Here is a 23,801-nt window from a genome sequence, read left to right as displayed (position 1 = left end):
GCCTCCGAGAGATGCTGCAACGAGCCGCTCGTCATCAAAACGCCCTTGAAACTGTGCTCTGGTGGGGCTCGTTGCGTTACGATATGTGATTACCGGTGCGTGGGCGTTGCTGCGAAATCGAGCCCGATTTCGCAATGTTCGCACTGAGAGGTCTTCTCGAGCATGAAAAGCACATTTCTAGACAAACTCCAGCATGATTTCTGGCACGGGGCTTGTTTTGGTCGGTGGCGCATGACCACACAAAAAAATTTCATGGGAGGCTGAAGCCCCCCCCTCCTGGTTACGCCCCTGGCACACAGGAATCAAGGTAACGCTCATCACACATGGCCCACTGGCCGTGAAATCTGTGCAAGTCTCGGATCCCACTCAGGCGCACATTGCAGTAAAGAATCATCTACTGATCCATGCCAAAATGTTATAACAGGTGTGGATTGCGCAGCACTTGTGCGGTCAGTTTTACATGTCTGTGTCTTCTGTCCTTCCTTCACTGTCAAACCAACTAGTGCACCAACTCGTGCTCTGCACAGGAATGGGCCCAGATGCGTGCACAGAAGGCACTTGTGCATAGAGATGCCATGTGGACAGCTTGTAGTGGACTAGCCCCGTGGATCTATACTCACAAGAAAATAATTCCTATTGCTGCTGTTAGACCGCCTTTGCATAATTGCCCCCATTCCCTTCCCTATGCCCTTGCCATTCACAACCGTGCCCCTTGCCACCAAGACGTTGGCTGCTGCAGTTCATTCTGATGCATACATCGCTTTTGTAATCCACAACCAAAGAAATAATGCTACACATTCTTTTTCCATGTTGCGTTAGAGCATGCCAATGTACTCCGTGAGCAATGTGAGCAGGAACACGCAAACACGTAGCGAATAGCCTCGAACCCGACATGGGGCAATTCGTGGCAGCCACTGATGGAAACAAAGTGGAAAGGGCGCCGCAGTTCTGCTAACTGTTTGCATTCCCGCCTCGCTAGCTTTGCTATGCAACAGCAGCTGATTGCATGTCACCGACCGCTAGCGATGATATGAGTTCGTATCAGTGTGCGCACCCACATCCAATGACCCATCAGGCTACGTAACTATTGAAGGATTGGCCGTGACGTGGCCTGGAATGATACACAGAATTTGCTTATATCTAGTTGGTGTTGGCTGTGCATTGATATGCTTTCTTTTTTTTTTAATATACTTATAAAGTAGATCATGGCTGTCTGTGCCTAGCAGTCATCGAGCTTTCAGTGCCTAACAATGTGGCAAGTGCCTTTGCATAAGCGGCAAAAAGTCGTCGAATGGTCAAAGAAAGGTTACCCGCAGTGTAGCATTACTGCCTTGTCAGGCTGCAAGTTGAAGACCGTCAACAGGATGGTCCAAGCATACTGAGATGAAGGACTCATTAAGGATGCGCCACACAAGAAGCGACCCCGTGCTATGGCAATGGACTAAGACCTACAAATTGTTGCTGCAATGCAGTCAATGAGAAGCCATTTCAAAGTGCGAAGGATATGCGCAGTGCTCTCGACCTGGCAAATGTAACAACAGCCCGGTACGGTGAAGGTTAAGGGAAGCCATACTGCGAAGTCGCAAGCCCCTTTTCACAGCTGCCAACAAAGCTGCTCGCCTGAAATTCACTGTCAATCACCGCAGCTGGAGGGCGTATGTCATCTTCTCCTACAAATCTACTTTCTCGAGCCATTCGGACCAGCAGAAAAAAGTGTGGTGCTTGGAGAACACACGCTCCTGTCCTCATAACATCAAGGAGGTGGCGGCAAGCAGACGGAAGTCAGTAAACATGTGGGCGGCTATTTCGTGTGACAGCCTAAGTTCCGTTGTAAGAATCTCCGAGAGATTTACGTGTGCTGTCTTTTGCACATTGCTGGAGCAATATATGACCCCATATGCATTGAATGGTCCACACCCGCATAGGCACTACCTATTCCAAGAGGGATGCAGCGATGGCGTAGTCTAGAGGCAGAGCATCCGCCTTGCGTGCAAGAGGATCGTGGTTCGAATCTCGGTGCCGCGCAATTTTCCACAGGATAAAAAAAAAATCCACGTGTTGATATAAGTGCATAAACAGGCCTGGAGTGCGGCCTGATCCCAGTGACCAGAACCAGTAACGCGCTCCCTCACCAGAGCAGGATTGGCTAACCTGGTGCAGTACTTGGCCACAACCTCCTATATGAATACAACAATCAAACCCCGGCCCTTAGTCCCCAGCAGCTGTGAAGCAACTGACCACGGCGGCGGTCAGACCTGCGACGCAGCAGAGGGTGCTAGGAATCCCTTGCTCCGGGCAGGCCGCCATTGGAATATGAACCTGGCAACGTTTAACGCTAGAATGTTTTCTAGTGAGGCGAGTCTAGCAGTGCTATTGGAGGAATTAGAGGGCGGTAAATGGGATATAATAGGGCTCAGTGAAGTTAGCAGGCCAAAAGAAGCATATACAGTGCTAAAAAGCGGGCATGTCCTGTGCTACCGGGGCTTAGCGGAGAGACGAGAACTAAGAGTCGGATTCCTGATTAATAAGAATATAGCTGGTAACATACAGGAATTCTATAGCATTAACGAGAGGGTGGCAGGACTTGTTGTGAAACTTAATAAGAGGTACTAAATGAAGGTTGTACAGGTCTATGCCCCTACATCCAGTCATGACGACCAGGAAGTCCAAAGCTTCTATGAAGACGTGGAATCGGCGATGGGTAGAGTGAAAACAAAATACACTATACTGATGGGCGACTTCAATCCCAGTGTAGGCAAGAAGCAGGCTGGAGACAAGTCAGTGGGGGAATATGGCATAGGCTCTAGGAATGGCAGGGGAGAGTTATTGGTAGAATTTGCAGAACAAAATAATATGTGGATAATGAATATCTTCTTTCGCAAGCGGGATAGCTGAAAGTGGACATGGAGGACCCCGAATGACGAGACTAGAAATGAAATAAACTTCATACTCTGCGCTAACCCTGGCATCATACAAGATGTGGACGTGCTAGGCAAGGTGCGCTGCAGTGAACATAGGATGGTAAAAACTCGAATTAACCTAGGCTTGAGGAGGGAACGGAAGAAACTGGTACATAAGAAATCGATCAATAAGTTAGCGGTAAGATGGAAAATAGAATAATTCCTGATTAAGCTACAGAACAGGTATTCGGCTTTAACTCAGGAAGAGGACCTTAGCGCTGAAGTAATGAACAACAATCTAATGGGCATCATTAAAGACTGTGCAATAGAAGTCGGCGGTAACTCCGTTAGACAGGACGCCAGTAAGCTATCGCAGGAGACGAAAGATCTGATCAAGAAACGCCAATGTATGAAAGCCTCTAACCCTACAGCTAGAATATAGGACTGGCCGAACTTTCGAAGTTAATCAACAAGCGTAAGACAGAGGACACAAGGAAGTGCAATATGGATAGAATTTAACATGCTCTCAGGAACAGAGGGAGCCTAAAAACAGTAAAGAAGAAACTAGGAATTGGCAAGAATCAGATGTATGTGTTAAGTGACAAAGTCGGCAATATCATTACTAACATGGATAAGATAGCTCAAGTGGCTGAGGAGTTCTATAGAGATTTATCCAGTACCAGTGGCACCCACGACGACAGTTGAAGAGAGAATAGTCTAGAGGAATTTGAAATCCCACAAGTAACGCCGGAAGAAGTAATGAAAGCCTTGGAAGCTATGCAAAGGGGGAAGGCAGCTGGGGAGGATCAGGTCACAGTAGATTTGTTGAAGGATGGTGGGCAGATAGTTCTAGAAAAACTGGCCACCCTGTATACTCAATGCCTCATGGCCTCGAGCATACCAGAATCTTGGAAGAACACCAATATAATCTTAATCCATAAGAAGGGGGATGCCGAAGACTTGAAAAATTATAGACCGATCAGCTTACTGTCCATTGCCTACAAAGTATTTACATACTAAGGTAATCGCAAATAGAATCAGGAAAATCTTAGACTTAGTCACCAAAGTGAACCTTAGTCAACCAAAGGAACAGGCAGGATTTCGTAAAGGCTACTCAACAATAGACCATATTCACACTATCAATCAGGTGATAGAGAAAGGTGTGAAATATATCCAGCCCTTATATATAGCTTTCATTGATTATGAGAAAGCGTTTGATTTAGTCGAAACCTCAGCAGTCATGCAGGCATTACGGAATCGGGGTGTAGACGAGCCATATGTAAAAATACTGAAAGATATCTATAGCGGCTCCACAGCCACCATAGTCCTCCATAAAGCAAGCAACAAAATCCCAATAAAGAAAGGCGTCAGGCAGGGAGATACGATATCTCCAATGCTATTCACAGAGTGTTTACAGGAGGTATTCAGAGACCTGGATTGGGAAGAAATAAGGATAAAAGTTAATGGAGAATACCTTAGTAACTTGCGATTCGCTGATGATATTGCCTTGCTTAGTAACTCAGGGGACCAAGTGCAATGCATGCTCACTGACCTGGAGAGGCAAAGCAGAAGAGTGGGTCTAAAAATTAATCTGCAGAAAACTAAAGTAATGTTTAACAGCCTTGGAAGAGAACAGCAGTTTACGATAGGTAGCGAGGCACTGGAAGTGGTAAGGGAATACATCTACTTAGGATAGGTAGTGACTGCGGATCCGGATCATGAGACAGAAATAATCAGAAGAATAAGAATGGGCTGGCGTGCGTTTGGCAGGCACTCTCCGATCATGAACAACAGATTACCATTATCCCTCAAGAGAGAAGTCAGGCCAGGCTGATGATGACGATTCCAAGAGGACCTGTCTCTTGTGCATACAGCAAAGGTCGTGACACGACTGTTAGATAAATGAAGGGTACTGCAGCTTGAGTGGTGCGCAAATGGTGCGGACATGAACATAATAGAGCATGTTTGGGCACGTATGAAGGCTAAACTTTCCACGCTCTTCTTGGACTTGGTGACTGCTGATGAACTGCAGGAAGCTATACAAGAACAGTGGAAACGTCTTCATCGTTGAGGCTCTCTACAGGTCTATGCCAGAAAGAATGGAGGCAGTCATTCAAACCGGTGTAGCCATGACCTGTTATTAACCCACCAAACGTGCAAGGGTAAGCTAACGCTGATATAATGGGGAGCATCTTTTATGTGCATTCAAGGTTTGTTACCATGTCACAACACCCAATAAAAGCTTTTTAACTGACTGCTGCGTGCAACTTCTCTCCGTTCACAAGAACCAGGATACAGCAAATGAGGTATAAAAAACAATACTGCTTTTTCCTGTGCATGAACGCTATTACAGGCGCTATAGTATCAAGCTGGTATCACTGCCATTTCGTACGTGTCATAGAGAGAAAGAGAGAGAGGGGATATTTTGCACAGAACTATAAGCAACACATTACCACCTCTGCGTGCTATAGCCACCTTATTATCGCTAGTGGCCGGTGAAATGCAATCAGCTGCCATTTCGTGGCGACGCTAGCGAGGCGGGAGTGCGAATAGTTAGCTGAAGAGCACCCCCCTTTCACCTCTGTTTTCTACAGCGCCATCCGCGTATCGCGCAAACTTGGTTTCGAGGCTATTTGCCACACATTTGCATGTTGCCACTCATATTGCTCACGATAGTACTTAATTTGGGAAATTTTAAAGAGAACAAAGGATGGTCTTTAAAAAAATAATAATAATAATATTTAAAATGATGCTAATTTACTAACTGGCCCAAACTTGGGAGCTTCTCATGGTTTTATTCCACTAACAAGGACAAAAATATCTGCCTGACATGTCAGCCACTTTCATGGCAACAGGCTGGCAAAATTTGAAAACTGCTCTTAATAGATGCAGAGGGGAAAAAGTTCACCGACGATTACGATACTCCCTAATGTGAAATTTGAGTGCAGCTGTATATGTGTTTTCACTTCGTGATATATTGGCTGACACGCACAATCTGTCCCTTGCGGCACATTGCAAACGGAGCGAAGTGTCACAAGACTGCCTCGCTGATCCAGAGATCGCGAGAGGCAGCGCATGGGTGATGCATGGACACAATTTACAGCAGCCACCACAGACAGACCTCCGCTTATGCAGCGAATTGTTTCCATATGTCTGACGCACGCTACTCTTGCGCCATCTCATAGCCATCATCGCCACAGAGCACGTCTTGTGCAGCACTACGCTTTTCTTACTCTCTCTGCTATCGCCATCCTTTACCCATGCTCCGCATTCACACTTCCATCCATCGCTGTGCTCGTTCGCTTGGTTACGAGAAACGCCTCAGCCGAAGCTGACGCGGACGCTGACCGCAGGAACAGCCGCCTAAGAGCTGCGCTCTAACGACCTAGACTGCAGCCATTATTAGGCAATATTCTATACTTTTTCATCTCCACATCATAGCAGTGGTACTCTGAGGTAGGAAAATTATATCAATTCTAATGACCCGGAAACTGCCACTAAATATTGTTAGAGCCATAGGCACAACACCTCCTTTTTAGAACTGAACCAAATTGCATAATCGACACAATTCATAAAAAGCACTTCTGACCAACCTTCTAAACTTCTTTCATGAACACATAATTTCTTTTGGAAAAGTAAGATTGACATTGTTTTCTTTGGCATTCACAAGGCAAAACAGAAGCTTTTCATCAGAATTAATTATGATCGACCACCAGACATTCCCCTACAGCCAAACTCATCTGAACACACAAAGGAAGTAGAACGATTTCAGGCCCAGATTCGTTGATTAAATAGAAACAAAATCTCATCAGCTCCAGCACGGCCAGCAATGTACTTGATTAGTTTCAATCCTATCATATAGAATATTCTAACTTTCTTTATTTACTTTCTTTTCAAATCAAATACAGTAAAACCTCGTTAAACTGAACCTGCTTAAGCAGTAGTTTCATTTAAAAAAGTAGTAAAGTCAAGTCCCCAACTCAGTGGCCATTGAACATGATGTGTTTTGTATCTGCATAAACCGTAGCAGCTTATTGCATACATATCGGTTAACATGTAGTGTTTCCACTTTTCGACACACAAACACAGTTGTGGGCCGTCTCCATTGGGTGGCCCAACAGAACAACAAGCCTCAGAAATCGGAACAACGGCCTCCAAGCGCCCTGCGCATTTGCATGTAAAGCCACATCAACATCATTTCGGTGCAGTGCTAGAGAGCATTGTGGCATCGTGCAACCGTGCTATCAAGGACTCGCGTCATGCCAAAGCTCGAACAAAAAAAGACATCAGGTGCTCAGCATAAAAGAAAAATTCGGCATTGTTCGTGCTATCGAACGTGACACAAAGAAGTCGGCGCTGGCACACAACAGGGATCTGCCGTTGACTATGGTGTGTGGCATTTGGAATGTGAAGAAGGTGCTCGGCAGCGCTGCTGCGACCGCGGAGAGATGTTGGCTACGAGGTTCGACTTTTTGCCATCGTTGCCTCTGTTGTTGCCGATGTGTCAACTAGCGCCAGCGATGAGGACGACATGGAAAGCGACAGCACGGGCAATTGCGGGAAGTGGAGCGACTTCCTGGCGATCATCAGTAGCGGCACGGAATTTCTGTGGCAGAGGACCTTACCCGGCCTGCGCAACAGCGTCCCTAAGAAGAAACCTACCGGACCTTGTGGCATCAGAACCTTCGGCGAGGTTAGTCTTCCAGACTACGTTGAAGGTGTTCTTGAACTTGGCCCCAAGTTCGCCGTAGAACCAAGGTTGAGCGCGCTGGAACTTCTAAGCATTGTGCGAAGGATTTCAAAGTGCGCCCCACAAGGTGAAGCGAACTGATGTATCTCCAAAGGGGTCAATGTGGTCTCGCGCAACAAACCGATGGTCTCACATGTACCGGTTAAGCGCGCAACTCCGTTTTTGAGGCAGAACGGACTGTGTGTTTTGCCAGCGGACAAGGAAGGTGGCTTTGTTGTCCTCAAGGAAGGCGATTTTAATACGAAAGCCTGCTCTGCGATTGCCTCTATTTTCGACCAGTGTAGTAATGTATCTCTCGGAAAAAATCAAGGTAGAAGGCAGACCTTAGTCAGTTGGTTCGTGAAATTAACAACGCGAAGTCTGGTTGGCTTCAAATTATGTTTAGTGCGAAGACGCACAAACCCGATTACCCATTAAGGATAATAGTTTCAGAAACAGGGTCATGGCAGAAAAAGTTCGCTCTTTTCTTGCAAGAAAAGCTCAAAATTCTTAATATTGATGACCCATGTTTTTGGTTAGCAGCTCTGCAGAAATCGTAGATTTCCTGAAAGAAAAATTCTGACAAAAGCTTATCAGCTTGCTCCTTCGACATAAAGGACTTGTACTACTCCTTGCCTCAAAAGAAACTAATAACTTGCATAAAAGAGTGCATAGACGAGTATGGTGTGGTTTCGTTCCAAAATTCAGCCGATTTGTCCATTCAGGGCTTTTTTAGATATGCTTAGTTGCTACCTTCACTCTACATATGCAGCATGGAATGACGACATATTTATTCAAAAGCAAGGGGTTTGCATCGGTTTATGTTTGGCACCCATACTAACTGACATTTTTTTCTAGCTCACCATAACAAAAACCTGTCCCATACCTTGTCGGAGCACAGATACGTTGACGACTATCTCGTCCTTTTTGAACCAGACGCACGTTTTTACAGTAGGCAGGCTTTACGAAGTTTCTTTTCTGCAGGCCTTGGCCCACTTACTCTCACGATTGAAGAGCCCACCGATAACGTACTGCGTTTTCTAGATATTCAGCTCGAGTTCATGGAACTACACATGTGTTGGGAATATAAACCTAGAGCTAATGAGCACCTGTTATCATATCGGTCAGCCCACTCGAAGCTCGTCAAGAGGAGCATTGCCAACTTATGCTTTGGAAATGCTTTAAAGAAGTCTTGCCACCATAAGATCTATACGAGTCTTATGGATCAGTCGGGAATGTAATCAGCAGCAGGGTTTCCGGAATCAGTGCGAGTTTCGGTCGTAGAGGGGCTGCTAAAAAGGTGCAGGTCAGATAGCACAATTCGCGACGCGGCACATCAACGGACGCAACGCAGAAGGAAGGTAGTGGTAGTGCCCTACCTGCACAGAACAGCACATAATCTTAAGAAAATGGCTAGTCGGGTGGACACAAAAGTGATCTTTTCAGCACCAGGAAAGCTGGCAAAAATATGTCGAATAACGGACCCGTATCGTAAGCCAGCTGCCGGATGCTCTACGAATCATCGAAAAGTGCCAGTGGGCTGCGTAGAAGCTGTTGTATATGAGCTTCCGCTGTCCTGTGGGAAAAAATACATTGGACAGACAGGGAGATGTCTTAATGACTGATTACGAGAACATAGCCTAAATGTGAAAAATAAGCAATACGGTCATCTGTCAACCCACTGTCAGGAATGTGGCTGTACGCCGGTGCATGGACCCTGCCGCGTTCTTGCGAAGCACTAAGATAAAGATGTGCGAGAGATTATTGAGGCTCAGGCTATCAGGCAGAATAGTGATATGTGTGTTAGTTCCCCCTTCGGTCGACCTGTTAGATAAGGAGACGGCTTTTTTGGATGGTTAAGATTTGGATGAGGTGGCGCCACTGTGCATAAGTTATATAGGTGTATTTCCTGAAAATCAAGTGAAGTTAGCGCACTGTGGTGTCGTCTCCCTTCCGTCCTTGTTTGCTGGCGCTAAATATGCTTTCAGCTTACCAACACGGCCAACAAATGGAAATGCATGTATTCAGGTCACCATTAGGGTCAGATGCATGCGTGCTGACCCGACAACTTTTAGTTGCACGACAAGGGCAAACTTTAAAGCCCTAGCCCCATGTACACTTGCGCGCGCCTCTCATGCCTGCGAGGAATGGTGGTTTGCATCGGTAAGATACGGTGCACACTCGCTGGGCTCGCTCTTGACGCCCTGAAAGATGCCGCTTTGTACTTTGTTACTGACAGTGTTTCAAGGTGCTTGAATATCTATAAACATAATTGTTATATTTTTATAGCTGTTAGACCAGCACAAAAAGGATAGAAGAAGCACTTTCTTGCATGAAATAAATCTGCTTCACTGAGAGTTGAATGCACCGCGCCGTAGGTGCAGTCAGGTGCACCCACGTGAGGTATCCCAAATCCATGATAACAGAGAGGAGCTGTTCACCGAGATTGTGCCCCATTTCAACGCATACGAGTGGTGCCACACCGTCTGTGCATGCGTGGGCGCGCAGATGCGAGCTTGTGCAAGTGTACGTTTGGTCTGGGCTTAAGAGCAAAATAACGAAATAACAAATGTCTTGGCCAATAGAAATGTATGGGCGCCAATAGAGATTCGATAACTGAAAAGTCTAATTAACCATAATCTGCTTAATGATAGTTTATTATATATACCATGCTCTTAAGGATGCAACATTTACACCATGACCAGAACATCATCTTTCATGCTAAATCTAGCATGATTACAGCAGAGTGCTTACAATTAAAAATTAATAAGCTAGAACACCAATAAACATGAACTAACATAATGCTAGGAGGGTCTCACCAATGGCCTTAGTGTAGTGCCTGGCCCCGAGCAGGAGCTCTGGTGCCCGGTACCAGAATGTCACCACCACCGGGTCCAGGTCAGCCAGTGGCTTCAGTGGCGAGTTGAACAGCCGCGCAAAGCCCATGTCCGCTGAAACAGTGAGTCACAACTGGCTCTCACATTTCTGAGCTGCTTACAACTTGCTCACTTTTCACATCATTTTGGATTACTAGTTACAAACTGCAAAAGTGTCCCGGGATAAGGAAGTTCCGATTCAAGTTTTGAAATCGGTGCTCATACCGTGCACATGAGAATGCTTTTGTTAAACAGCTGCTCAGTTTATCTGAAAGAAATTTGTTGCATTTAAGATAGCAAAGTTAAACCCTGGCCACTGCGTTGAGCAGACTTTTTACATCAATTTTAAGCTAAAATAGCCAAAATTCTGCAAATTAACAACAAAGCAGATTGGAAGCACCAGTTTGCAACTCAATAACTGTGCCACAAAAGCAGACATTGCAAGTCAGCAAACTGCTTCCTATCACACATCTATAGCAGGCAAACCTACTGCAATAGATTACAGTTTATGTGAAATTGTTTTTGTGTAAATTGTATTTTTGTATAAATTGTTGGTACAATGAATGAATGAATGAAGCTTTATTTCCCATTGAACATGGAGGAGGGTGACAAAAAAGGTTGTAAAGAGACGGCTTGAAAACTCTCAACCCCCGAGAACACATGGCAGCGAGACATGTCAGCAAAGCATGCAATAAAGAAAGACAATAAAACCATAAATTTAGTGCAGCATGTCAGCACATACAAAAAACACTGCTGTTCCTTCTGTGTACGCTGAAAAATATGTGAAATCTATAAGATATGCTGTGACATTTGCCAACAAAAAACAAGCAATGGTAATAGCAACAAAAAAGAGTATGTAACACAGAAGTACCTTAACAAAAAGCACTCAAAAACAATTTACATAAACAGAAGTAAGTAATTTACCTAATGAATAGCGCAGCCAAATCCTATTGCTTAACTGGCAAAGCATCCAAGCCAAATATCGAAAATTCATTTAATTGGTGCAGCAAATTAGCGTTCAGTGATTGTGAGCCATACGTGGAACGGCCAAGTCAGAATTTTCCAAAGTTTGGTCCTCTGAGTGTCATAGGTAGCAGTACTTCTTTCTAAGTTCTCAATTTCCATAAACAAGAAATTCCTCTGCTTAACACCTAAAGAATACGCTCATGCTAGCCTATACCGGTATTGATACCTAAACTGTCAAAATCTATCAGAATCTCTTCAACAACTGCGACATAGACTTGCAATAAATAGTCTGCAGAATTCTTTTTTGAGCTTTTAGGAGCCTCATAACAAATCTTTGAATGGTTGTGCCTCATACTAAATTACAGTAATTTAAATAGGAAAGAAAAAGAGATTTGTACAATAATAGTTTCATGGATTGTGGTAGTAAATAGTGATTTCTGTTTAATATGCCTGTAATATGGCCCAATTTTTGCAATATGTAATTCACATGGTCATCCCATGTTAACATCTCAGAAAAGTAAACGCAAAGAACCGTAATAGATTTAACAATTTCAATTTTCGAAGAATGAAAAGTGATGTTATATTCTGCAGGAATTCATCTGCTTTTAGCTCACAAAATGGCTGTTTTGGTTTCATTTGTATTGATATTTAGCTTGTTTCTTTTTGACCACGAATGTAATTCTTGCACAACCTTAATCACTATTGAAAATGCCTTGTCTGGAGGCGAAGAGGCTACAAAGATGCTGGTGTCATCAGCATATATTATATATTTAGCAACGGGAGAAATGTGCACTACTATGTCGTTTAAACTGATAGAGCCTATCAGGTAATGAATAAAGGGAAAATCAGACATCCACCCGTTCATAGCAATTGCTACAAAGGAAATCCATACGGGTTCCTCGAAAGAAAAGCCTTATAGTTGAAAATAAATTCGTCCTGGTCCGGGACTCTAACCCGGACTACCGCCTTTCCGGGGCAGCCGCTCTACCATCTGAGCTAACCAGGCGGCTAGCAGATGGCAGGGCGAAGTCGAATTTGTCGACAACACGAAGCAAAGGCAAGTGTTTGACGTAGTAGATGTGCGGAAACCCGCAAGGTGGAGAGAAAAAAAACAATGAATAAAGGGAAAATCAGACATCCACCTATTCGTGGAAATTGCTACAAAGGAAACCCATACGGGTTCCTCGAAAGAAAAGCCTCATAGTTGAAGAAAAATTCGCCCTGGTCCGGGACTCGAACCCGGGACCACCGCCTTTCCGGGGCAGCCGCTATACCATCTGAGCTAACCAGGCGGCTAGCAGATGGCAGGGCAAAGTCGAATTTGTCAACAACACGAAGCAAAGGCAAGTGTTTGATGTAGTAGATCTGCGGAAACCCGCAAGATGGAGAGAAAAAAAAATGAATAAAAGGAAAATCAGACATCCACCCGTTCGTAGCAATTGTTACAAAGGAAACCCATACGGGTTCCTCGAAAGAAAAGCCTCATAGTTGAAGAAAAATTCGTCCTGGTCCGACCTTGCAGGTTTCCGCAGATCTCCTACATCAAGCCTATCAGGTGTATCAACGCAGTCTTTTCACGATCTATATTGTCTTGTCAACTGCAATAAGCCGATACGCGCAATGAAGGCTTATCGAAGAAAACACTTGGAAGCCTTGAGAAAGTAAAGGGTACCATCTACCCGAGGTGAGGGGTACACGTCTTTTCATAACTTGGTTAAGAGTCTGATAGTCTATACAGAAGTGCCAGCTGTTGTCCTTCTTTTTAAGTAGCAGGACAGGAGATGCCCATGGGCTTGAAGGTTTGGCGATATCACGGGCAAGCATCTTGTCAACTTCAGTTTGTATAACTTGGCGCACAGCAAAAAAGTCACGAGAGGGATGTCGGTGTATGGGTTTGGCATCGCCGGTGTGAATCCGATGCTTAACAACTGTTGTTTGGCCCTGTGGTCGGTCATTGAGATCAAAAATGTCCTGGTACGACATGAGCAAGCCCCGAAGCGCGTGTACGTGTTCGGCCGGAAGGTCAGTGGCGATCTCTTCTGTATGTTATCTAACATCATGGGGTTCGAATCAATAGCAGCAGGAGGTGGTGCAGCAGACTCAGTTAAGATGGAAACATGATAGTCGGAGGCAGGAGCTAGGGTTGCGAGAGAGATACCCTGGGGTATCACTTGAGGGCATAGTCCAAAATTCACAATAGGCAGAGATGTGGCATTGCTCTTTATACTGATGACGAGTGTGGGAACATGACATTCTGCAAACAGGACAGTAGCGTTGGGCGACACTATGTAATCGCCGTCGTCCACAGGTGGATCAGGAGAGACGTCGATGTACGTCACGGCTAGATATGGTAGACGAATGTAATCGGCAGAACACAGCCGATTCGGCGCAGGATCAGAAGGCTCAATGGCATGAGCTAAGGCAAGCTGGATAACCCCTGCAGAGCAGTCAATAAGGACCGAATGTGTGAAGAGAAAGTCAAGTCCCAAGATGATTGCATGTGGGCATTGATCCAAGACATAAAACAAAATTGAAGTGTGGCGTCCGGCAACAGTGACACGGGTGGTACACAACCCAGCAACAGCCAGAGTCGCACCATCAGCTACAAGGACTACAGCCGTCGGAGCAGGGTTAAGAACTTTCTTCAGACGAATACAGAGGTTTGAGTAATGACCGATATGTGGGCGCCGGTGTCAATGAGTGCGACGACAGGTATACCATCCACATCTACGTTGTTGAATGTGTGATGTCCACGTAGTGTGAGCAGAGGAATTTTGGGTCGGGTCGTCATGGCAGGTTCACCTCTCAGAGCTGCGCCCGTCGGTTCTCTGATGAGTGGCGAGAGTATGAGGGAGAAGGAGAGCAGCGACACAGAGACGAGCGGGGCAGGTGTCGGGATGGTGAAGGGAAGTGGTATGATGGTGCTGGCCATGATGGCAGAGCGTTGTCGTCGTCACTGTGTACCGGCACTTGGGAACTACAACCTGGACGTAGGATGTTTCGGTAGCTCCGCCAAGGATGCAAGTTCCAAGCACTGCGACAATGGCGGGAAATGTGTCCAACACGTCCACAACAGATGCAGATGAGCCTGTCACCGGAAGTGCGCCATTCTGCAGAATTCTGATAACGAGGACGAACAGTTGGGCATCTGTATAACTCAGGTGCAGCGGGCGGGCAGTAGTCAGGTCTGTTACTGAGCAAAGCATCTGTAATCCTCCGTTTGCAAGTTCTTGATGCACAACGGTTTGGATAAGGTAAATGGTCGCATGGGACTCGTCAGGGTTAAGCACCTGAAGCGGAACTGGGGAGGCAGCTTTAATCTCGCAGCAGATGATACGCACAATATTGTCAGATGCAGCAGGAACAGGTGGAGTGAGTGGGAGGAGGAGGTCCTCACAGGTAGACGTCGCAACCGTGTTCGGAAGACGTGCGAAGTTCGGAGTAACGTGGCAACTTTTTGCTTCTTGATAGCATCAGCAATCATTGATTACGTCTTGCACTGTGGATAAGTTCTTAAAAACCAGAAGTATAAACACGTCATCCGCGATACCTTTGAGGATATACGCAACCTTTCCTGTTTCTGGCGTCGTGTCATCGGCTTTGCGACAAAGTGCGAGCACGTCCTGGATGTACATCACATAGGACTCGGTGCAAGTCTGAGCTCAGCTTGCAAGTTCTTTCTGCGCAGCACGACGATGTCCGATGGGCTTGCCGAACAGACCGATGAGCTTTTGCTTACATACCTCCCAGCTTATAAGTTGCTGTTTGTGGTTCAGAAACCACACTTGTGCCATGCCCGCCAGGTGAAATATGATGTTTGCTAGCATCAGAGTCAGGTCCCAGTTGTTGCTAGTGCTTACCCATTCATACAGTTGAAGCCAATCTTCCGACGTTGGTGTTGTCAGAACCGGAAAAGGTACCTGGGTCACGCGGTTGTGTGAATACAAAGGGGCAGTTAGCAGCAGATGGTTGAGGCATGGTTGGTAACCTGCTCGAAGCATTCTCGTACCCAGATTTTGCTGGCATTGTAGATGCCGCCAAGGAGCGCCCGCTGCGTCAATCCATCTTGAAACCCCTGTTTTCCCTGCAAATCTGTCCTGAAACTTGAAAAACCCGCACTCTCCACAAAAATGTTATGGGGACAAGAGGCTTGACAATATATTTACAAGATATATACAACGGGCAGAAGACAGGCATACAAGATGGAGCCCGTGCGCACAGCTTTTGGCGATCGTCGTCTTTGTCAGCCGTCGCACGATCGTTTGTTACTGCAGCGCCTCGTAGCAATGTCACCTCATAGCATATTATGTGTCATGATCAACTTCAGGCCTTTTGAGGCAGTTATCATTCCTGCTACTGTGCCTGCAGACAAAAGCACATAAGCGAGAATATTCCTACTGCTTAATGCATTAGTAACACTAATGCTGGGACAGAAACCTATAAACAAACAAAACGAAACAAAGCTTAAATGTACATCACTATAATTTATTAAAGCAGCTGCCTAAACGAAGCACACTCGGCAATTCTACACGCCAGCAAGATATTGAAGGCAATATTCTTCTTGCCGGGAAGAAGCCCCGAGTGAAGTGTTTCAAACAAAGTAGTATCAGTCATCAGAAGTCATCACCTTTTCCCAATGCAAAGTTTCCTATCCAGGTCACTCTCTGATACGCATCATCTGCTTCTTTCGCAAAAATATGAAATTATTCATTACCGCCTTTCTACCCCGATGACACACATAATTGTACACAACAAATTTTCGTCATCCGTATTTTTTTATTATTTTTTTTTCATTTTCAGACTTGTCTGCAGCGGCATCACGACGATTCGAGACCTACGAGGCATTCAGCGCATGCCGTAATATAAGGCCCTCTTTCGCTTCAAGCTTGAACCTGGATGAGCTGTTTCTCAGCACGGCTGCTACGGGGCAAGTATTTGGTTGGAGTCGCCATGGAAACTTTATGGACGGGCCTCTGCTTCTTTCTATGATGATGATGATAGCGTGCTGTTGGTTTCCATTGCAGTTTTGCTAGCCTGGAAGCATCAACAGAAGGAGAGTTTCGTTGTTGTGGAGGCTTTGGCGCAGGCTTGGGTGTAATTTTCCGCTAAAATGCCATTTTGGCACAGAATGACGCAAATGTTCACTCTCGGCGCAGCTGTTCCACCGCTGTGTCACGCACATGAACACATGCAGCTTCATAGCGGGCAGTCACACAAGAAAATTCAGTCAGGAGACTAGCTTCTAAAGAATTTTTCAACTAACAAGGACACTCAAAATGATGGTGCACCCTGGGTCATATAACGTTAAAGGATTTTCTCGCATTTTCTAGCCGCGTAAAACAACCTTTTTGTGATTTCTTTCACTTAAACTTCATCTCCTCAGCAATTTAACCAATGTACAAAAAATAAGTTTGCATTTCTGGGAGCTTGAAGGTGTCAAATATACTATGCTGCCATGTTTCTGTGAGCATTAGCCCATCAAGGCAGTTATACAATTTAGAAAACAAACATTCAAGCTAAGCGACCTTATTACTCATTGACTGAAAGTTTAAGTGAAAGAAATCACAACAAGCTTGTTTTATGAGGCTGTAAAATGCGAGAAAATTCTTCTAACATTATATGACCGAGGCGCACCATCATTTTGAGTGAAGTTTCAATGGGAAAAGGCGGTCAAGTCGCTCTTGCACATCTGATGACATGCACAGCTTTCTTCTGCGAACGAGAAACTTCCGAATTGAAAGTAATGTTCAATACACAAACTCTGTTTGCTTTAGTAATCTTAATTAAGGCAGTTAACATAGTTGAGATAACATGTTCTTGCTGACAAGTTAAAAAGTTGCAAACGTGATGCTATAATTTTTCAATTTTTCAGTTTTTAGAAATTCTTGTAAATGTATTCAGCCACTAAATAAATGTTCCAAACAGCCACCAGAATTAATCTGTGGTTGCCAAATGGGAGCATTTTCACATGTACATAAACCGGACAAGCCCAAGACCCTAGTACTGACACAAAGATGTTTACCACTACGACAACTCACAAGCATAAAGATGAGCAACTATTAATTTCTGGAAAAGTGATCGCATGTAGTTTCATTCAAGCCAGGCCACTCACCAATCTTCACTCTGCCTCGCTCTGGACCTTCACCCATTACGAGTATGTTGGCTGGTTTCTGGAACAAGACGAGCAATCACATTTACAGCACTATCCCACATCCCTGTGCCAAAGGGCATAATAAAGGCTTCGCGAGAAAAATGCTTACGAAAAGTCTTAAGATATGCAACAAGGCAAGAGAGGGTGAACATTTTTATAGTGAGAGAAACAGAGGCCACAGGTCCCTGTGTAAGGAGTGTGGATGACAATGACAGAGCACAGTGAATTATGCACACATGCAATGTGTAAACATGTTGTGCGCAGGCATCTGTCATATCGTTCTAGAGCCTGGAGGTGAGGCTACAGTCCACCGTGAGGAGCCCTCGTGTTGCTCGCAGTGCACTCCGAGTGCTGTTCCACAGCCTCAAAACCTTCCACTCCAAACGGGGTCTCTCATCCAAAGCAGAGAATGTGGTGTTAAAAGCAAGCTTTAGCTCGGGCCCAATTCCAATGCGGCCTATTAAAGTACTGTATTTAGACGAATCTAATGCGCACTTTTCTTCTAAAAGAAAATGGCTGCGAAAATTGCTTGTGCATCACAATCCAATACGAAACAAAAACCATGTTCGCAACAGATAGCCAACAGACCCATCAGTCATCACCATCAGCAACAGAGCCCCTTGTTCTTTTTTTTTTTTTCATGCTGCCGTGGGTTTATTTTGTGCTAGACTACCACCACTTTCAGAGATACTATCACCTTTGCGAGATTTCGCATGACTTGGCACATCAGCACATACAACCACTAGTGTTTCTGGCACTGTGCCCCCCCTTGTTACCTGTGCGGACTGCCAGGAACACTATCTCTCAAGGATTGACTGGCGGGCTAATCGGTTCATTATCACAGAAAGAACAGCGTTTCAAGACGGGACACAAGGGAGGAACCAAACATACACTGTGCTGACTAACAACTGCGTGTTTTATTATTTTGCTGAGCCTTTTATACAGAGCAATAAAGGCAGTGCCAACAAGACCATGAAAAGAAAGCACACCTTGATCAAAAGGGAAAGAAGCAAAAAGGGGAAAGACCTCACGAAGACCTCAGCGCATTCTTGTTACAATGGAGTTTTCAGAAAATCAATTTCTTTCTTGGACAGCTTTAGAGATGGGATGCTGACACAATGAACATTTAAGTGGCTAATCGCAAAAGCCTCTCAGATTTCCTTGGTGCATTTATCAGGGTGTCTATGCAATGCTTCACTCTGCAACAACCTTGGCTTACATCTAGACTGCTGAAAATGCCAGGCAAGGTTTCCATTGGTTGCAAATTTTTTTACATTGTTATTATGCTCTCTAGGCCTATGGTTGATACAATGGCCTGACTGGCCAATATATCGTTTTCCACATTTTAACGGCACCAAATAGACCATCTTTTGCACAGAGTCAACAAATCCGTTTTTGTGCTTGGTCATACACGCCCGTTAAGTACGCATGTCGAAGCCAACCTTAGCGCATAGGGTAAATAACTTGCGCGGCGCACAAAAAACAATGTTGAGGCTCGCAGCCTAACCAATTCTTTTAAGATTGTGTGACATCTGGTGCATGTAAGGCAGCACAACCACTTCTCTTTGTCTGCCATCTTGTGTTGCCCCGTTTCAGCTGGAGTGCATTGTAACAAAAATGTGCTGAGCGCTAGGTTCTTTCCCTTCTTCCTTCTTTCCCTTTTGATCAAGGTGTGCTTTCTTTTCGTGGTCTTGTTGGCACTGCCTTTATTTCTCTATATAAAAGGCTCAGCAAAATAATAAAACACGCAGTTGTTGTCAGACAGTGTATGTTTGGTACCTCCCTTGTGTCCTGTCTTGAAACGCTGTTTTTTCTGTGGTAACATTCTCTCAGCCGCATATTTCAACAAGTCTGACGCAGAGTCACGTAAAATTTTGTGAAAGTGATAGTACCTCTAAAAGTTATCACTCAAGAACACTGCCCTGCGTGCTTCATATCTGGGACCAATGAAACGCAAATGGCAACGATTACGCGCAGCTTTCATTAGGAAAGCTCACTAAAGAAATTCCCATTTTGTGAAAGTAAATTCTGCACACCTCATTTTTTGTGATCGCGAACATAGGGACATGCTATATTTTTCTTTTATAAATTAGAAGAAAAAGGGTTAATCGAGGTGCCAGATTTTTATAATTCATATCATAAGAAGCCAACAAAGACACCAAAGACAACATAGGGGAGACAACTTGTACTTACCAACTGAATTAAATAAATTAGAAATACATGGCAATGAAAGGGGATGAAAAACAACTTGCGACAGCTGGGGAACGATCCCACGTCTTTGCATTAAGCGCGTGATGCTCAGAAATCAGTAGCACGTTACATTGATGCTACATTTGGGTGCACTATTACTTTCTTACTTTAAGCCCGCGTAAGTTGGGTGCCCATAAGATTGGGGGATGCGTTAGAATCATGTAAACACAGTACATGCAATATGTAGATATGCTTTGCTGAGAAAACCCCTGGGTCAATTTTAATTAATTTTGTTGCATTTTAGAGACAAAGATAAATTCTAGTGACCATTGGAAGTGTAATTTTGACATAGGGCCTGAACCTTTTTTTTTTTTTTTTTAATTTGGCATGAATTCGTAAGTCTGAAAGAAACTAAAAGCATGGAGTCCTTACAAAACCGTAATTCTGCACCAAGAACAGATATCACAGTTCTGTAAACTGCATCTGTTAGAACATCCAAAGCGGATAATCTTGCTATATTAATTCTATCAGATATTATACTATCAGATGCAATTTACAGAATTATGGTTATGATTTCATTTTTCATTGCTGAGTTACAGAGTAATCAATTTTATAGTTCCATTTTCAGAATATTTACGATTTTGAAAAATTTTTATTAAGAAATTGACTATATAAATAAAAATTTCACTTGTAACAGTCACTAGAACTTCGCCTTTTCTTGTAAATGCAACAAGCCTTATCAAATTTGGTGCAGTGGTATTAATTCTTACAATAACTTGTTACAATGTTCACTAGGGTTTTGGAAAAGTCCTACACAAATATCAGTGATATACTTAAGAGCCATGTATAATACATACATCAATTTCATCAGCTTTAGATCTACTATTTGATGCAATTTACAGAATTATGATTATGATTTCATTTTTCATTGTCGGGCTACAGAGCAATCAATTTTACCGTTCTCTCTTGTGAATATTTACGATTTTCAACAATTTTTATGAAGAAATCGACAGTTTAAATAAATGTTTCACTTATAGCAATCACTAGATCTTAGTTTTTTTCTTTTAAATGCAGCAAACCAGATCACATTTGGTGCAGTGGTTGCCAAGAAAAACAATTCCTCCATTACCATGTATTTGAATAGGAGGCTTGCCCAAGCTAAGGCTTTTTCTTAAATGACATTCTCTGCTGTAAAAAGGATAATTGCAAGGATCAATAAGGCCATTTCTGCAGTATCACATGCGCCACACAGTTGGGGTCATTTTTGCAGCAACACAAGCTCATTGTAGCCAGCAAGTACTGTACATCAGCTAGCATAGCCAAATTTCATTTTTATATGTCAAGAGACTGTTATATAATGCGAATATTTTTCAAATGAAAGGCTGTGAAGTGAAAAGCAAGTCCATCTAATTGTTGTCCCTGGATGGCAGTTGCGTCTCACTGCAAATTGCCAAAAAAGAAAATTCAGGAAAATGATCAAATGAGCCAGTAGGGTGTCTACAAAGTTGACATTTCCAAATTCCCTTAGTTTCCTAGGTTTTCCCTGAGTGCCTTTGCAAAATTCCTTGAGCGATGCAGAACTATGTTTTATGTCAAGATGAGCTGAAACCATATTGCCCGATGCTGTCACTCTCTAGCAAGCATATGAAAAAAAATTTAAAGAAAAATGACTTAATCCAATTTGAATACTAAGGAGTAGTGTTTACGTTATCCAAAAAAGAGAATAGTAGAAAGGAGGGGTCAATAATATGCATAGCAAATAAAATGTATTCGAAAAGAATTGCAAATCAAGTCGGACATTCTCAAATACGAATAAAAAGGAGATGCATACAGAAGCCAATATTTTCGAATATGAGCTATTTCTATCAACTGATAGCAGGCTCAGTGGCATGAGGCCCGAACTTTGTCACAATTGAGATTCTCTCTCAACATCTTGTAAGTCAACCTCAACTGTCCTGACATACTCTCAGCCCGCGCACGACGCCTCATGCAGTGGTGTGTTTCACTGCTTTAAAGAATTTATTTTGGTTTGAATGAGGGACACCTGCATCTCGGCATCAGCCAACAATTTGCTTTTTTTTTTCCGAGTTCAAGCTCCTTCAAAACAGCACCAGCATGCCTCCTTTCCCTTTCATTCCTCAATGCATAGGTCCTTTCTGTTCTGTGACAGAAAATACCGGGTAATCGCATGTATAATTAAGGAATATATACTGTGTACAGGGGCAATAGCCCATTCCCACGCTTGTTATGCTTCACCGCAATACTTTTGCAAACGCTTCACCAAGTAACATTTCTGTACAGAGGCGAAGCTGACTTTCAGGAACCAGCATTATGCAACGCACCGTGCTTTCCAAGCTTCTAGACCACAAAAGCGTAGTACGTGCCATTGCTTACAGCAGCGAATTTTTTTCATTAGAAACATGGCACCCAACGGCAAGAAGCTTCATAGCAAATGTTGAAGCAGCTATGCCTAGCGTTGCCGCAGTGGTGGTTACGTCTGCCAGTGGATCTGCGTGCGAGAGCACCGGTTCGAGGCGGCGAGGTAATCAAAACAGCAGTGGTGGTGCCTTTGATTAATGCCATTTCGGACCTGTAGTCACGGCAAAATGTCCGGAAAGTCAGACGGCGAAGAGTTCTTGCGTCCGAAATTTCAGACGTTCTGATACATTGACTCTATGGGGTGCATGGTGCTGCCACAAAGCCGTCCAAATTATCGGGCATCCGAAAAGTCGGTCTTTGACTGTACACTGGCAACTCCTTCAGCCGACGACAGGACGTAAAAAACAATTCATTACGATTGCTGTCTGTTACTTGAGCCAGCATTACCGCAACTTTCGACCCTTTCAATAAAATTACTCCTAATTTTTCTTGATAGAAGCAAAAATTCCCTGAGTTTTCCCAGAGTTATTCTAGACTACTCAAAATCCCGGAGAATTCTCGGTTTTTCCGGTTGGTAGACACCCTGTCCAGAAAGATATGTGACCAGGAACATGATAAAAACCGCTCACTTAGTCGAATCCCAATCTGTCAAGTTATTTTAGCCTGATGCAGTGCACATGCCTAACCCATATGAGCCACTTGCATGCTGACATTGCTAGGTGGTTGTTTACCAGCCAGTCACATTTGAGCAGATATGCCACATTTCTAGATGCCTTCTCCACTGCTTCCATTCAATACAAGTGAAACTACAGGGCACAGAGGTGAGCACAAATGTGCGAGCGTTTTGGATTAGACGTACCAAATCCCTGTGCAGGACCCAGTTGGAGTGCAGGTAGTGGATTCCATCCAAAATTTGGTAGAGCAAAGACTTGACCATGCCACGTGGCACCAGAACCTGCTTCTTGTTGGCCTTGGCTGTCCGGTGGAACTTGATTATGTGCTGCATACGCAAGCCACGAGGCGTCTGTTACACAGAGACTATGCTTATGGCACTGCAATTCTGCCATGCGCCCAAACCTGTATCGTTATTCAGTGCTCACAAGAGCAAACCACCCAGCTAAGACTTGATTCCCCTTCCAAAATACGACTAGCGACATTGATGACTACAATCGACAAAACGAAAAGCGACAGCACAGGCAATTCAAGCCCGACAGTGGCAGAAACTGCGCGTTACGTCAGCGATGAGAACAGCACCCCGCAATGAAAAAGGCGCCCTGCGACTTCTGCAATGCTACCGCCCATGTGCATGGAAAATATGCAATGCCAACGAGGAATCTGCCATGCAAGTGTTTGCCGAGAAGAGGGGGCTGGCTGAAAAGCTGGCTCGCAGGTTCAGTAAGTTTGAGGCCGCTGTCGTCGCTGCTAGGCCGCCGCGGCATCAAACGAAAATAACGCTTTTGTCGCACGAAGTGAATAAATACTGCATGTCTTTTTCCCCTTTCATCGCACTCTCTCTGAATTCAGTTTTTGACAGGTATGTGGGCGATCTCATGCTATTTCAGTTGAGCAGTACTACCATTTATACGCACTTTTTCCAAGCTCCAGCCAAC

General features: G+C 44.3%; 2 protein-coding genes across 7 annotated transcripts in view; one reads left to right on the top strand and one right to left on the bottom strand.

Moving 5' to 3' along the window:
- Cdk8 (cyclin-dependent kinase 8) overlaps positions 1-23,801 on the bottom strand; it is a 349,166-nt gene that overhangs the window by 244,373 nt on the left and 80,992 nt on the right. For all 6 annotated transcript variants that reach the window (XM_065451716.1, XM_065451720.1, XM_065451722.1 and 3 more), the window contains exons 5-7: positions 23,051-23,191; positions 17,584-17,641; positions 10,449-10,580 (exon numbers count right to left, since the gene is read on the bottom strand). In XM_065451716.1, the coding sequence (XP_065307788.1) occupies positions 10,449-10,580; positions 17,584-17,641; positions 23,051-23,191 (331 nt within the window). The remainder of the gene's footprint in view (positions 1-10,448; positions 10,581-17,583; positions 17,642-23,050; positions 23,192-23,801) is intronic.
- The window catches only part of LOC135918051 (uncharacterized), a 468,520-nt gene that overhangs the window by 377,288 nt on the left and 67,431 nt on the right, over positions 1-23,801 (top strand). The window lies entirely within an intron of this gene.

Source organism: Dermacentor albipictus, chromosome 5 (genome assembly GCF_038994185.2).
Source record: "Dermacentor albipictus isolate Rhodes 1998 colony chromosome 5, USDA_Dalb.pri_finalv2, whole genome shotgun sequence".
NCBI classification, from domain to species: Eukaryota; Metazoa; Arthropoda; class Arachnida; order Ixodida; family Ixodidae; genus Dermacentor; species Dermacentor albipictus.
This window is presented reverse-complemented; position numbering and strand designations above follow the sequence as displayed.